The 16,716-nt window shown below is 43.8% G+C and overlaps 1 protein-coding gene across 1 annotated transcript in view; it reads left to right on the top strand.

Annotated features, from left to right (window-relative positions):
* The window catches only part of PP2D1 (protein phosphatase 2C like domain containing 1), a 37,312-nt gene extending 28,598 nt beyond the window's left edge, over positions 1-8,714 (top strand). Inside the window, exon 3 of the mRNA XM_069732243.1 lies at positions 5,899-8,714. Coding sequence (XP_069588344.1) covers positions 5,899-6,566 — 668 coding nt within the window. The 3' untranslated portion in view covers positions 6,567-8,714. The remainder of the gene's footprint in view (positions 1-5,898) is intronic.
* The last annotated feature ends 8,002 nt before the right edge of the window (positions 8,715-16,716 follow it).

The raw sequence follows: 16,716 nt of genomic DNA, 5'->3' as shown, positions 1-16,716 counted from the left end.
AAGTGTCGACTGGGTAGCTCGTAGCGTGGTACAGCGTAGTCCATCAGGGCTTTGAAAGCTTCACTCTCAACTAACCGGTAGGGCATCATCTCTAACGAGATTAGTCTAGCTATGTGGGCATTCAAACCCTGTGTACGCGGATGCGAGGCTAAGTACTTCCTTTTTCTAACCATAGTCTCATGTAGGGTGAGCTGGACTGGAGAGCTGGAGATCGTGGAACTAGCGGGGGTGCCGGTGGACATGGCAGACTGAGAGACGGTGGGAGATGGTATTGTTGCCGCCGGTGCCCTAGATGCAGTGTTTCCTACTACGAAACTGGTGATTCCCTGACCCTGACTGCTTTGGCCTGGCAAAGAAACCTGCACAGATACTGCAGGTGGTGCGGAAAATGGTGGCCCTACACTGCCGGAAGGGATGTTGCGTTGCTGACTAGCTTCATTGGCCGAGGGTGCTACAACCTTAAGGGACGTTTGGTAGTTAGTCCAGGCTTGCAAATGCATGGTGGTTAAATGTCTATGCATGCAACTTGTATTGAGACTTTTCAGATTCTGTCCTCTGCTTAAGGTAGTTGAACATTTTTGACAGATGACTTTGCGCTGATCAATTGGATGTTGTTTAAAAAAATGCCAGACTGCACTCTTTCTAGCATCGGATACCTTTTCAGGCATTGCAGACTGAGCTTTAACCGGATGGCCACGCTGTCCTCCAACAGGTTTTGGCTTTGCCACGCGTTTTGGGCAAGATACGGGCCCGGCAGATGGAACCTGTTGCGATGTTGATGCCTGCTGCGGCCCCTCCTCCTCCGCTTCAGAACTGCTGCCGCCTGCACCCTGTTCCCCCAATGGCTGCCAATCGGGGTCAAGAACTGGGTCATCTATTACCTCTTCTTGTAGCTCGTGTGCAACTTCGTCTGTGTCACCGTGTCGGTCGGTGGTATAGCGTTCGTGATGGGGCAACATAGTCTCATCAGGGTCTGATTCTTGATCATTACCCTGCGAGGGCAATGTTGTGGTCTGAGTCAAAGGACCAGCATAGTAGTCTGGCTGTGGCTGTGCATCAGTGCACTCCATGTCAGATTCAACTTGTAATGGGCATGGACTGTTAACTGCTTCACTTTCTAAGCCAGGGACGGTATGTGTAAAGAGCTCCATGGAGTAACCCATTGTGTCGCCTGCTGCATTCTTCTCTGTTGTTGTTTTTGCTGAAGTGGACAAGGAAGCGACTTGTCCCTGACCGTGAACATCCACTAACGACGCGCTGCTTTTACATTTACCAGTTTCAAGAGAGGAGGCAAAAGAGCTAGAGGCTGAGTCAGCAAGATAAGCCAAAACTTGCTCTTGCTGCTCCGGCTTTAAAAGCGGTTTTCCTACTCCCAGAAAAGGGAGCGTTCGAGGCCTTGTGTAGCCAGACGACGAACCTGGCTCCACAGCTCCAGACTTAGGTGCAATATTTTTTTTCCCACAACCACCTGATGCTCCACCACTACCACTACCCTCATTACCAGCTGATAAAGAACGCCCCCGGCCACGACCTCTTCCACCAGACTTCCTCATTGTTTTAAAAACATAACCAAACTAACGGTATTTGTTGCTGTCACACAACTTACACGGTGAGCTATAACTTCAGAATGATTTAGCTACCCCTTTACAGGTGGGTGAGACCACAAGGAAAATCAGGCACAATGTTACACACTCTGTTTTTGGTGGCAACAAATGAGAGAGATGCCACACACGCAGGACTGTCACTGAAGCACAAATGTAAATATTAATCTCCCACTGATTTGATTTTTTTTTTTTTTTCAGGGAGACTTTAGGAAAAAAAAATAATAGAATAAAATGTTTTTTTCAGGAAGAATTTAGAAACCAAATAAAATAAAATGATTTTTTCAGGGAGAATTTAGAAAACAAATAAAACAAAAAAGGCTTTCTATGGCCCACTGAGTGAGAGATGACGCACACAGGAGTCAGGAGTGGCACACAAGCCCAGAGGCCAATATTTATCTCCCACTGATTGATGTAGTGATTTTTTCAGGTAGATTTATGAACCCAAATCAAGCTAAAAAAATAATAGGCTTTCTATGGCCCACAATTGGAGAGAGAGAGAGAGATGGCACACCCAGGAGTCAAGACTGGCACACAAGCAGAAAGGGCAATATTAATCTCCCACTGATTTGTTTTTTTTTGTTTTTTTTTGTTTTTTTTCAGGGAGACTTTAGGAAAAAAAAATAATAGAATAAAATTATTTTTTCAGGAAGAATTTAGAAACCAAATAAAATAAAATGATTTTTTCAGGGAGAATTTAGAAAACAAATAAAACAAAAAAAGGCTTTCTATGGCCCACTGAGTGAGAGATGACGCACACAGGAGTCAGGAGTGGCACACAAGCCCAGAGGTCAATATTTATCTCCCACTGATTGATTTATTGATTTTTTCAGGTAGAATTTAGAACCCAAATCAACCAAAAACATAAATAGGCTTTCTATGGCCCACTATTTGTGAGAGAGATGGCACGCTCAGGACTGGCACACAAGCCCAGAGGCCAATATTAATCTCCCACTTTTTTTTTTTGTTCCAGGGAAAATTTATAAACCCAATAAAAAAAATAATAAATAGGCTTTCTATGGCCCACTATCTGAGAGAGAGAGATGGCACGCTTAGGACTGGCACACAAGCCCAAAGGCCAATATTAATCTCCCTTTTTTTTTTCAGGGAGAATTTATAAAACCAAAAAAAAAAAAATAAATAGGCTTTCTATGGCCCACTATTTGTGAGAGAGATGGCACGCTCAGGACTGGCACACAAGCCCAGAGGCCAATATTAATCTCCCACTTTTTTTTTTTGTTCCAGGGAAAATTTATAAACCCAATAAAAAAAATAATAAATAGGCTTTCTATGGCCCACTATCTGAGAGAGAGAGATGGCACGCTTAGGACTGGCACACAAGCCCAAAGGCCAATATTAATCTCCCACTGATTGATTTTTTCAGGTAGAATTTAGAACCCAAATAAAGCAAAAAAAAAATGGGCTTTCTATGGCCCACTGAGTGAGTGATGATGCACACAGGAGTCAGGAGTGGCACACAAGCCCTGCGCCAATATTTTTCTCCCACTGATTGATGTAGTGATTTTTTCAGGTAGATTTTAGAACCCAAATCAAGCAAAAAAATAAATAGGCTTTCTATGGCCCACTGACTGAGAGATGGCACACACAGGAGTCAAGAGTGGCACACAAGCCCTGAGGCCAATATTTTTCTCCCACTGATTGATGTAGTGATTTTTTCAGGTAGATTTTATAACCCAAAGTGAGAGATGGCACACACAGGGATGGCACTCTAGCAGAAATGTCAATCTTAATCTCCCACAAAAAAAAAAAAAACAGGGAGTGTCCAACAATTACTATCTCCCTGCAGTAATCTCAGCCAGGTATGGCAGGCAGCAATAAGGAGTGGACTGATGCACAAATTAAATAAAAAGTGTGGACAAACAAAAAAGATAGCTGTGCAGAAAGGAAGGAACAAGAGGATTTGTGCTTTGAAAAAAGCAGTTGGTTTGCACAGCGGCGTACACACAGCAATGCAGCTATCAGGGAGCCTTCTAGGGCAGCCCAATGAGCTACAGCGCTGAGGGAAAAAAAAAAAATGTAGCTTCCACTGTCCCTGCACACCGAAGGTGGTGTTGGGCAGTGGAAATCGCTACAGCACAAGCGGTTTGGTGGTTAATGGACCCTGCCTAACGCTATCCCTGCTTCTGACGAAGCGGCAGCAACCTCTACCTAAGCTCAGATCAGCAGCAGTAACATGGCGGTCGGCGGGAACGCCCCTTTATAGCCCCTGTGACGCCGCAGACAGCAAGCCAATCACTGCAATGCCCTTCTCTAAGATGGTGGGGACCAGGACCTATGTCATCACGCTGCCCACACTCTGCGTTTACCTTCATTGGCTGAGAAATGGCGCTTTTCGCGTCATTGAAACGCGACTTTGGCGCGAAAGTCGCGTACCGCATGGCCGACCCCGCACAGGGGTCGGATCGGGTTTCATGAAACCCGACTTTGCCAAAAGTCGGCGACTTTTGAAAATGAACGACCCGTTTCGCTCAACCCTACTTGGGACCTCTGTTATTATTATGCCACATTATTGGAATCTGCACATTTCATTGTGTGATATGAAAGGACAAAAAAAGTGAAACTACAGATATCTGTGCACAGCAAATTCAAAATCTCCTCGTCATGAAAAATTTTACATAGCGAACTACCATATTTTGCGGACTAAAAGATGCACCGGATCATAAAACTCAACTCAAGTTTTGGGAAGGAAACTGGGGGTTCGTCTTATAGTTCGAATTTAGTTTACTGGGGGGTGGCGGCGGTGGAGCGTGGTCACAGGAGGCAGGGTCACATGTTGGAAGCCGGCAGCTGCAGAAGTGGGGCGATGCTGCAGGCCCTGGGCTGGGAGAAGGGGGTGTCCCGGCCGTGGGCTTCAAGACAAATGTCAGCGGTGGCGGCAGGAGCAGAGTCCCCACTCTGCACATTGTTACCCTGGCGAAGGGCTTCAGGAAAATAGACGCAGGAGGCAGTGCTTGTGCAGATTGAAGTCATGAAAAGGCCCCATAGAGCCCTAATCTCATCATCTTCTAGCCTGTATGGGATTACATGAAGTGACAGAAGGAATTGCACAAGCCTACCACCAGAGAAGATCTGTGGTTAGTTCTCCAAGACGTTTGGAGCAACATCAAAGACTCCAGTAGAATTACAGTAATGCTTTGATGCTGTTTGGAAGGTTGGTCACATAAAATACTGATTTAATTTAGTTTTTTATTTTATTCATTCACTTTTCATTTTAATTGCTAAAAACATAAATTATTAACACTTGTATTTGTAAAAACATTTTTACTTGTCAGCATATTTTCCACATCTGTTTAAAACCTTTGCATAATAATGTATAAAAAAAAACAGGAGTGAGGAAGAAATACAATGAGATATGGTCACTGGGGTTGGATGGGTCAGGTTTAGCCCCCACCACATTGATAAAATAAAACCTCTTGGACTTAATCTAATATCAGTGTTCTTAAGGTTAGTTATCTAATTGATCTAAATGTTTATTAAGCTCATACGTGCACACATGATGTGAAAAAAGAGAGCTTTGGATTACTAAAAGATATCACCGTTGCCTCAGATTTGTTTTTAAAGTGAAACTCTCATGAGATAATGACCTATTGCTTTAATCATGTTTTGGAGTTACATGTATTTCTTTTTTTAAATTGCAATGTGTTTTTTACATACTATAATCTTTATTTAAAAATTAAAAATAAAATCAGTAATTGAAATTTTCACACTAACCATGAGCGCTTTTTTAGACTCAAACTTTGCTCTTTCAGAATTAGTTTGCAGAAAGGCTCCATATTATCAGAGGTAGGATTACAGTGACATGTGATTCCTCTATACATGGCTGATAACATAGGAGCCACCAATAACAATAGGCCATGTTGCAGCTCACCCTGCTCCTTTCCCTTTGACCTTTGCACCTCTCATTTGTCCCTTTACTACAAAAGATAGGGTTGGCATCTGATCATTGTGACTATATACATGCGTTATTTTCTCAAACAATGAGAAGTGTAGAAAAAAAAGCCACAAGGGCCATTATTTTTATTTTTTTTATTTTTAATCCAGATTGTGATATGTAAAAAAAGAAATACATTTAACACAAAACCCTGATTTATACAATTGGTCATTTTCTGCTGACACAGTTCCCTTTAAATTTGCCATTTTTTCAATTTTTTTTTAACCCACTCTATTAGGTGTCTAAATAACACGGCCGTACCGAAACATATAGTACATCTTGCAACTATGATGAGCGAAGATGCTTCATAATTCTGTTAATCTTTTCTTTGTTTGCTTTTATAAGGAAACATTAAGGCAGTCTTATGTAAGAATGGGAAGAGTCACTGCCTCACTAGAGATCACAGTACAGCAAATGGTCAAGAAAGAAAGCGAGTCTTGAAATCCGGAGGTTCTGTCAGTTCTAATGAAAGCTATGGATTAATTGAAGGATTCTGCACTGTTACGAGGGGACTTGGTTTCCATGGCGATGCTCAACTTAAGAAATCTGTCATCCCAGCACCCCATACCATATCTGTACCGATATACAGCAGAAGCCAATTCCTCATCCTTGCCTCCAGTGGTTTGTGGGAAGTCCTGAGTACCAGTGAAGTTGTAGCAATGGCGCGGGATCTCTTAATGACTTTCTTCATGTTCCCGCAAGATGTAAATCCAAACAATATGAGAACTGAAGAGGAATCTGAATCCGATGACATAGAGTGTGGTCAAGATGAGCTAGGAACACCTAAGCAATTCTGTGCTACTAATGGAGAACCAGATATTCAAGGGAACAATTCAGAAAAAGAAATAAAGACAGATGATACAAGTAAGATGTACAATACAGCAGCAATTTGTGTTTGCCAGCAGATAATGAAGGCAGCCATGTTGGCAGGATCTCAACAGAACATTACAGTGTGCCTCATTCTTCTACCTGGGTGTGAAAAAGGTTTCAGTCCAGACCAGTCATCCGGCTGACCGTGTTATGGCACACAGATACCAAATAAACCAGAGTCTCCCTCTCATCACTCAGCATTTGAGTTGTGCTCAGTTGTTCCTTAGCAGACTGCTAACTCGTTCAACAATATCTGTTACCTACAGAACAGCAGCCAAGAGAAATTCTGTTTTTGTTCATAATTACGCCAGTTTTCAGCATGTACAAATAAATTCAAGCTTGTGGATCAGCAAACACAATCACTCTGAAGCAGCCAAAGCTGGATGAGGCCCAATCTCCATTATGACTTTTGGTCTCCCTGGAGTTGGGGTAATATTGTCAATGTCTACATATGATAGAGTTGCCAGATATTTGTGACATCGCAAGAATATCAGCCATGTTAGAATTCTTGTGATAGTCATGTAAAGAGGTGAATTAAGGATAAATTATCTATCTCAGATCAATGGGGGTCTGACACCCATCATCACCCCCACCGATCAGCTACTAGTACCTCCATTCAGCCTCACAGCTCCAGGCAGAACCTGGCTGTGCTGTCACGTCTGTGCCAATATTTACTTCGCTGGACCTAGTAGCAGCTGAGTGGTTAGGTTGTCGGGTATTGACCCCCACCGATCAAACACTGGTTACCCATGGTGAGGATAGACCATCAATATTATATTACTTAAGAATACCTTTAACTTTTAGCTTTAAATCAGTGGGTGAACAAATGTTGCAGTGATGCTCTAGCCTAAGAGTGTGGCCACCCCGCATCTTCCAATGGTGATAGCATCGGATCCCTGGGGTCAACACCCCGACCTGACTTCCTTTGGAGAAGTGCTTGTCCAGTTGGGACACGACTTTTAACCCAATAGTGACGCCACCAGTTTTGGTGTTCACAACCAAACCCATTTTCCAAATCTGCCATGTCACTTTACATAGCAATACCTCAGGAATGCGCCTACATATCCCAGTGATTGTTTTTCTGTGGCACAATATTTTTTGGTAAATTTAGGTTGATATTTTTTGCATCTATTGATCAAAGCATCAGAAATTTGACACAATTTAGCAGTTTTAAAAGTTATACCCTTAAAGGTGTTTATCATGTTTCACAAAACATCTCTTCCCCAACTGCAGCTTGTTTAAAAAAAAATCTGTCCTTTTCTCGCCCTCCCCAGGTCAAGTACGGTGTCTCCATGGTTGCTCTCTTTGTCCTGCTGCAGCCAATAACAGAGCTCAAATACTCTGAGTTTACCGCACAAGCCGCTGAGTTCACTGATTGGCTGCAGCGCTTTTGAAGTGAAATTAGCACTGCAACCAGTAACAGAAACTTGGGAGCAGTGGCAGAGACTCAGCACTGGACCCGAGGAGGGTGAGAAAGGATACTACTGTATATATCAAAATAGAACATGGCCTGAGTTTCACGGATCTCACACTAGGATCCATGGTTTTCATGTATTTGTGAATAGATCCCCCTATTATATCCGATATCTAATGAATAACATTTACCATATAATTAATCCGCATCGGCATTATTTTTCAAAAGTCCTTTTACTTTATTATGATGTTAGAAGGCTTAAAAGTTTGCCAGCAATTTTTCATCTAATCAAGGAATTTTACTAAATCTGTTTTTTTAAGGAACCATTGCAGTTTTAAAATGACTTTGCTGGCCCTATATATTGGGAAAAGTCTAAATGACACCATTTTAAAATCTGCTCCCTCAAAGAATTCAAAACTTGTGTCTGGAAACGTGTTAACCCTTTAGGTGCTTCACATAATTAATGCAAAGTGGAATTAAAAAAAAAGTTAAAATTACGTTTTTTTTTTACATAAAATGCTGCCTTAGCTCTATTGTTTTCCTTTTCAGAAGGGTGAATAAGGAAGAATTAACTCAGTTTGTTTCGCAATTTCACCTGAGACGCAGCAATACTCCATACGTGGTAGGAATCTACTGTTTGGGCGCACACTGAGACTTTGAACGAAAGGAGCACTATTTGATTTTTGGAGAGCAAATTTGACGGGAATAGATCGCAGACACAGTGTTGGTTGTTGCATTAGCAGAGCTCCTGGGGTCCCAAAACAGCATAAATAATTTTGGAAACTTGATGCCTCAAGTAATTAATTTAATGAGCATTTTGAACACACAGATGCTTCACAGTATTTTATAACATTTGATTGTGAAAATTAAAAAAATAAAATAAAAAATTCTGCTAAAGTGTTGTTTTAGCCCCCAATTTTTCATTTCCACAAGGGGTTTTAGTAGAAAATGGATGTTTATTACATAATTTATACTGAATGCAGCAATACCGCATGTGTGGTCATACATCACTGTTTTGGATATATGGCAGAGCTAGGAAGGAGAGGGGCATCATTTGTTTCTTGAAATGCAGATTTTGTTGGAATAGATTGTGGTAGAGTTGGTGCAAAACGATTCATAGGCTTCTGTCAATCAGTCATGTAATTTCAGACTGCTGGGGAGGAGCCCTGAGAACCATCCTTTGCCTCCAGCGTCAGCGGCTCTTTTGGCTGTCCGACCTATCACAATATTATAGTTGTGATGTCATAGACACGTGACATTGCGCAAAGAAGATCCGTGAATGCCATCAGGTAGGAGGTGATTCGAAGAGCTTGCGGCCAATGGCTAGAAATTAATGATGTGGCAGATGGATGGGGTCCTGCTAATCGATTTACACTAAATTTATTTGTTGGCACGATTTGCAGAGGTACCAAAACAGCAGAAACCCCCAAAAGTTACCCAATTTTGGAAACTACATTCCTCTCAGAATTCATGTAGATGTGGGCTGAGTATTTTGACAACTCAGAATTTTTTAATATTGGACTTGAAAATAGAAATTTACATTTTTACTACCAAATTGTTCTGTTAACCCTAGATTTGGAGAAAATTGGGGCATTTGGCTTTAGGAGCACGGATTTTGGTATATATTTTTTTTTAGCGGAGGTGGAAGGGACTATGTAGCTTTTTCAGAGTCTTTGCGCTACTAATAATATGAAACCCCATATTATTACGTTGACAGATGGCGGACCTGAGTGGGGATTTATATTTTGCAAGATGAGTTGAAGTTTTTATTCAATGACAGACAGGTACAGAGGGAAGAGGACCCTGCCCTTGTGGGCTCACATTCTACAGGATTATGGGGAAGGAGACAGTAGGTCGAGGGTTGCAGTAGCTCCAATGGTGTTGAGGTGGCCATGTGGTCATTACAGGCTGTAAGCTTCTTTGAAGAGGTGGGTTTTCAGGTTTCTTTTGAAGGATCCAAATGTGGTGGATAACTGTACGTGTTGGGGCACAGAATTCCAGAGGATGGGGGATATTCGGGAGAAGTGTTGGTGGCGATTGCGTGAGGAGCGAATAAGCAAGGAGGAGAGAAGGAGGTCTTGGAAGGACCAGAGATTACATGAGGGAAGATATTGAGAGACTAGTTCGGAAACATATGGAGGAGAAAGGTTAAGGATGGCTTTCTAGGTCAGCGTTAGTAGTTTAAACTGGACACGCTGGGAAATTGGGAGCCAGTGAAGGGATTTGCAAAGAGGGGAAGCAGGAGTGTAGTGAGAAGAGAGATTAGTCGGGCAGCAGAGTTAGGCCGGGATCACACACGGCGAGATACAGCCGAGTCTCGCAGGTTAAAACCAAGCTCTGGCACAGACACTCCAGAGCAGAGCGTGCGGCCACATAGCAATACATGGAGCCGCACGCTCCTCTCCGGAGTGCCGGTGCCAGAGTTTGGTTTTAACCTGCGAGACTCGGCCGTATCTCACTGTAGTGTGACTCCGGCCTTAAGGATATAGACTCCATCTTGCTTTCATTTTAGAAGTGTCTTTTTTTTAAATTTATGCACAAAACAGTGATCAATCACACAACCTTAAAAAATGGATGCCCCCGGAAGAGAGGCCAAACAAAGTCCAAAGTGACTTTGCCTTCTACCTCGTTATAGTGACATTTTTGGTTTGGGGGGGTTGGTTTGACTACAGTTTTTAGTGGATTTAGCCAGAAATCGATGTAATTACTGAACGGAGACTTAGCCTGATATTTAGGAGGCAGAATAAATAAATATACAGCAGTTTAAGAATTGTTTTTCTATTTTTTTATTAATTTATCGGCATACACCGTGCGGTCAAAGTGATGAGGCAGTTACATTGAGTCAATACAATTACAGTGATTTATACAGATTTTTATGATTTGCTTCCTTTGGCACACTAAAAGAGATTTTTTACAAAGAAAAAAATGAAGAATTTTGGTACTTACAATAAAATCTTTCTTGTAGTCTTCATTGAGAGACATAGTAATGATTTACCATAATATTCTCCAGGAGGCAGCATATTAACCTACGGTTCCTGCGTCCCCCCAGTGAAGTGACGAGAAATTGTTTTTGCTTTGCCATATTATTAAAGCAGTATTTTTTTTCTTAATTTTTCAATGACAAAGCTATAAGAAGGCTTGTTTTTTCCAGGTTCCAGGCTGTCATCGTTGACAGTAGAAATTAGAGGTTTCAATGACCGTGATAGGAGGTTCCACCGATTGTTACTTATGCAGGACGTCAGCTGTGACACACAGCTGACAAAATCTCAGCCTGCACACATTGAGCAATGCTATACAAGGCCCCTTATTACCACCATAAAAAGGTTACATCATTCATGATCATGAATGGGGTGAAAAGATTGTTCAACATATAAAAGTGGTGTTTGAGTGCTGCAATGTCTTAATGTCACACCAACCTCTGCTGGTCATGGCTTCCCTTCCATGTTGGCAGCAATGATTTGTGCATTTAGAATAACACTAGCATTTATATTGGTATATGGTCTCCATCCTGGTATGTGCTGTGCTGCTGCCATCCTGCGCCCCAATCTTGTGCACCCCATAGGCAGACCCTGTTGTATAAGACAGCACTCCATAGGCAGACCCTGTAGTATAAGACAGCACCCCATACGCAGACCCTCTAGTATAAGACAGCACCCCATAGGCAGACTCTGTAGTATAAGGCAGCACCCCCCCCACAGGCAGACTCTGTAGTATAAGGCAGCACCCCCCACACAGGCAGACTCTGTATTATAAGGCAGCAGCCACCACAGACAGACTCTGTATTATAAGGCAGCACCCCCCACAGTCAGAGCACCCCCCCACAGGCAGACTCTGTAGTATAAGGCAGCACCCCCCACAGGAAGACTCTGTAGTATAAGGCAGCACCCCCCCACAGGCAGACTCTGTAGTATAAGGCAGCACCCCTCACAGGCAGACTCCGTAGTATAAGGCAGTACCCCCCCCCACAGGCAGACTCTGTAGTATAAGGCAGCACCCTCCCACAGGCAGACTCTGTAGTATAAGGCAGCCCCCATAAAAAAAACAATAAATACTCCTCTCTTCTTCCTGGTTCCTGTGCTGCTCCCGCTCACCTCCGGACCGCAGGCACCGGGCAGTGAAGTTATCACGCCTCCTGTCATTGTCGGTGTCGGTAACGTCAGATGCTGACAGGGGGATGATGGGAGGAGCGCAGCGCTCCTTCCCTCATCAATGCAGTCAGCTGCATCGGCTAAATGCAGATACAGCAGACCCTGCGATGACAGGCGCGGGGCCCACTGCTGGCACCGGCCCCCCACTTGATCAGGGGACCCATAGCGGCTGGGCGGCAGAGTAGGGAGATTGATTCTCCCTGCTCTGCCGCAGAATGTAACTGTATCGGCGCGCTGTGCACGCCAATACAGTTATAGTATCTCCTGGGCCACAATCTTCATCCCCGGCAGCGTAACACTGCGGGATACCAGACTGCGCAGGAGCATCGCGCTTGCGCAGTCGATAAAGGCTAAGGACAGAGTGACGCTCCCACCATTAGATTCTTCACGGTGGCGCAGAGGTTAGCACTGCAGCCTTGCAGCGCTGAAGTCCTGGGTTCTAATCCCACCCAGGACAACATCTGCAAAGAGTTTGTATGTTCTCTCTGTGTTTGCGTGGGTTTCCTCCGGGTAGTCCAGTTTCCTTCCACATTCCAAAGACATACTGATAGGGAATTTAGATTGTGAGCCCCATCAGGGACAGCGATGATAATGTGTGCAAACTGTAAAGCGCTGCGGAATATGTTAGCGCTAAATAAAAATAAAGATTATTATTCTATATATTGTGATTCTTCAGTCACATCCTTCTATGTCTGTATATTGTTTTTCTGCACATTATGGTATTAGCTCTCATGAGGTTTTTGGGTCTGGGGTACCGTTCTTGTTTCATTTTTTAGTTTTTAGTCATGTCTTGTCTGATGCTTGTTGTCGAATAAAATTTTCATTTTACATCATGAATTCTGTGAGCGTGCACTTTCATACAGGTAGCCCTTTCTCGCTCAACTTCTCATATTTTGGCTTCTACCTGTCGTAGCACCTCCAGTTATATATATCTTTTCTTGCATTGTGGTGCGCCCTACGCTTCATACAGGCAATGTCTTAGGCTATGTGCCCACGTTGCAGAAATGCTGCGGAAATGTCCGCAGCATTTCCGCAACTCCCTGCAGCAGGTAAAATGAATGCGGAATTCGCATGCGTTTTCCCACAAAACACAAGCGTTTTTAGCTTGCAGAATGCTTGCGTTTTCCAAGCGATTTGAAGCATTGCTTGGAAAAGTGATTGATAGGTTGGTCACACTTGTCAAGCATAGTGCTTGACAAGTGTGACCAACTTTTTACTACTGATGCTGCCCAAGTAGCATCAATAGTAAAACACAGAACGTTAAAAATAAAAAATATTGTTATTCTCACCTTCCGACGGCCCCCGATCTCCTCAGCGGCACTCCCGGTACGTTCCGTTCCCAGGGATGCTTTGCGTGAAGGACCTTTGTGACGTCACGGTCGCTTGACCGCAACGTCATCCCAGGTCCTTCGCGCAATGCATCCCTGGGAACGGAAGCCACCGCGTGCACCGCTGAGAGCCGGGAGGCCATCAGAAGGTAAGTATACCCTTATTTATTATTTTTTTTTTTTACATGAATATGGTTCCCAAGGGCCTGGAGGAGAGTCTGCTCTCCTCCAGACCCAGGTACCAGCCGCACATGAAGCGCTCACTTTACGCATGGTGGGCATAGCCACATGCGTAAAGTGATCGTTCAATGCAATCCTATGACTGCGGAATCGCCGCGATTCCACAGAAATAATGAACATGCTGCAGATTTTAGCGCTATGCGATTCCGCCGCGGGAAAATCTGCAGTATGGGCACAGCAACTGCGGAATCCCATAGGATTGCATGGGAATGCGGTTTTTAAGCGTTTTATGCGTTTCCACTGCTGCAAAAAACACGGCAGAAATGCATAAAAAAACGCAACGTAGGCACACAGCCTTAATGTCACACCAATCTGCTGGTCATGGCTTCCCTTCCATGTTCTTTCCAGCACAGGTAGGAGGGTTTCTCCTTCGGTATGTGGGGATGTAACCAGTAACATCATAATGGGATGGTTTGTTACTTCATATAGCCACCTTCTCAATCATGGTTTATGCAGAGACAGAGAAGGGGGGATGGATTAGGTGATGAACACAGAAGAGAAAATTTTGGGAACAGGATTTCATAATTTAAAAAGGGTATTATCCTCCATACACTACTTTTCCAATCACCTGGGGTTCAGTCACCGAGATCCCCACTGATCTTGAGAACTGGGACATTGTGAATGGAGTGGCGGTCGATCAAACGCATTGCCACTCAATACATTCTTAATGGGACTGTTGGAGATAGGCAAGTGCAGCGCTCAGCTGTCTTCAGAACTCCCATACGAATAAATAAAGAGGGTCAAAAGAGTCCCAGTAGTCGGGCTCATTGGTCAGACCCCAGAAATTAGTGAAGTTATCCCCTATCCCCTTCCAAACTTACATTAGTAAGTTTATGTAAAACATCCAAATAATATTTTATTGGCTGACAACCCCATTAATTGACTAACCAGAACTGTACCCATTAGCGATGCCTTCAATAAAGGAAAAATACATTTTTTCCATCGGTATAATGTGAGGTTTCAGAACAGTGGCCATCAATGGACAGACATTATCATCAAATCTTGAAGGTCACAAGGGAGTAAAACAAAAAATATATTAGAAACTGTATCACTTATTTATAGTATTTGCAGAAACTGGAACCTTTCCTTACCAGAGACCCTCCACCCCTACTTACTAATGTATAGTGATCAAACCTGGCGCTCTCCCTTCGATCTTTGCTGCCGACATCAGCACTTATCTTTTCCACACCAGTGGAGAGGTTCACAATTTCCACAGAGGAAGGGTCCTCAGAACATGAGAACAGAGGAAGCGGGGATTGAAGGTTCCATATACAATGGGGGCAACAGTGTTGAAGTGATTGTCCAGCTATCATTCACTTCAATATGAGATGAGATGTGGTACCCAAGTACAGCCACTACACAGTGCACAGAGCTGTGCTGTCCTGGTACTGTACATTGTGTACACGCAGCTGCAGAATGGGGTCCAGACAGATGATCGGTGGAGGTGCCGGGTGTTGGATGCCCACAGATCTGATATTGACATATCCATGGATTAGGTTATTAATGTGTCTTAGATGGCCACTTTAAAACGGTTTTTCTAATGAACTACATTCAGGACCACACTGTTCCCCAGCCACTTGCTTTGGAGCAGTGCACTCCTGATTGACATAGAATCATAGAATGTTAGACTTGGAAGGGACCCTCCAGAGTCATCATGTACCAACCCCCTGCTCAATGCAGGATTCACAAAACCATCTCAGTCAGATGTGTGCCCAGCCTGTTTGAAGACTTCCATTGAAGGAGAACTCACCAACTCTCGTGGCAGCCTGTTCCACTCATTGATCACTCACACTGTCAAAAAGTTTCTAATATCTAATTTGTGTCTTCTCCCTTTCAATTTCATTCCATTGCTTCTCGTGTTTCCATGTGAAAATGAGAATAAAGGATGATCCCTCTGTACTGTGACAGCCCTTGAGATATTTCTAGACAGCCATTACTCTTAGCCTTCTTTTTTGCATATGTCATAGTGCTGGTAGCTCTTTTCTGAACTTGCTCCAATTTTTCAATGTCTTTTTTAAAATGTGGTGTCAAGAACTGGAAACAGTACCAGATGAGGCCTGACCAAGGAGGAGTAGAGGGGGAGAATTACTTCATGTGATCTAGACTCAATTCTTCTCAATATATCCTAGGACCGTGTTTGTCTTTTTTAGGCTACGTTCACATTGGCGTTCCGCCAATGTGCGTCGCTGTTGCGCCGGCGACGCGCCCCTATGTTTAACATAGGGGACGCGTGCGTCGTTTTGGTGGCGTTTTTCGCCACGTGCGTCGTTTCCGACGCTAGCGTCGGACGCAAGAAAACGCTACATGTAGCATTTTCTGTGCGTCCGATTTTCGTCGGAAAACGACGCACGCGTCGCAAAACGCGCGTTTTAGCGTGCGTCGCGTCGCCGACGCACGGCGGCGCAACGCTAATGTGAACGTAGCCTTACTGCTGCATCACACTGTTGACTCATGTGCAGTTGTGATCTATTAGTATACACACATGCTGTTGTTTAGTTCTATTCCTCCCATTCTGTCGATGTAATTTTCATTTTTCTTGCCCAGATGTAGAATCTTACATTTCTCACTGTTAAATACCATTTCAGACCAGCACCATCACTTTAGTGAAGCGATTTCGGCACTGATCTCTCCACTAAAGGAATTGCTGTTCCTCTAGCCATGGGGCTGAAGCCGCAGATTCTAAGACACTTAATGGTGTTGCGTCCATACACAACTACCCCAGTTGAGCACTACCATCACCCCCTCTCATTTCTTTTGCGGTACTGCCCTACTATGCGCGTCAGATCGCAATTAACCAGCTACTGACCCAAACTATGCTTCTCATAGTTGAAAGCTTTACCTCAAAAAAGCACAGTGACACTAAAGTTGGCAGGATCCAGGGATCTGGCCAGCTTCAGAGCAGATCATTCAAGCTCTAAAAAAAAAAAGTTTATAAGCATGCACTCCTTGTGTAGGAAATTGGCCTCCTCCGATACACTGAAGAGGTGGCTGGTAACTTTCGCAATAAGCTGTAAACCAGGGATCACAAACACGCGGCCCGCGAGGCTCGATTGTATGGCCCCCGAGGCTCCAGTGTGAAGTCCCTGGGAGTCGTGGGAGTCAGAGGACCATTTATGCCAGCGATAGTTTTCAGCTGAATGTGCGCCGTTTATGAATGTGTATG

This window comes from Ranitomeya imitator, chromosome 6 (assembly GCF_032444005.1).
Source record: "Ranitomeya imitator isolate aRanImi1 chromosome 6, aRanImi1.pri, whole genome shotgun sequence".
NCBI classification, from domain to species: domain Eukaryota; kingdom Metazoa; phylum Chordata; class Amphibia; order Anura; family Dendrobatidae; genus Ranitomeya; species Ranitomeya imitator.
This window is presented reverse-complemented; position numbering and strand designations above follow the sequence as displayed.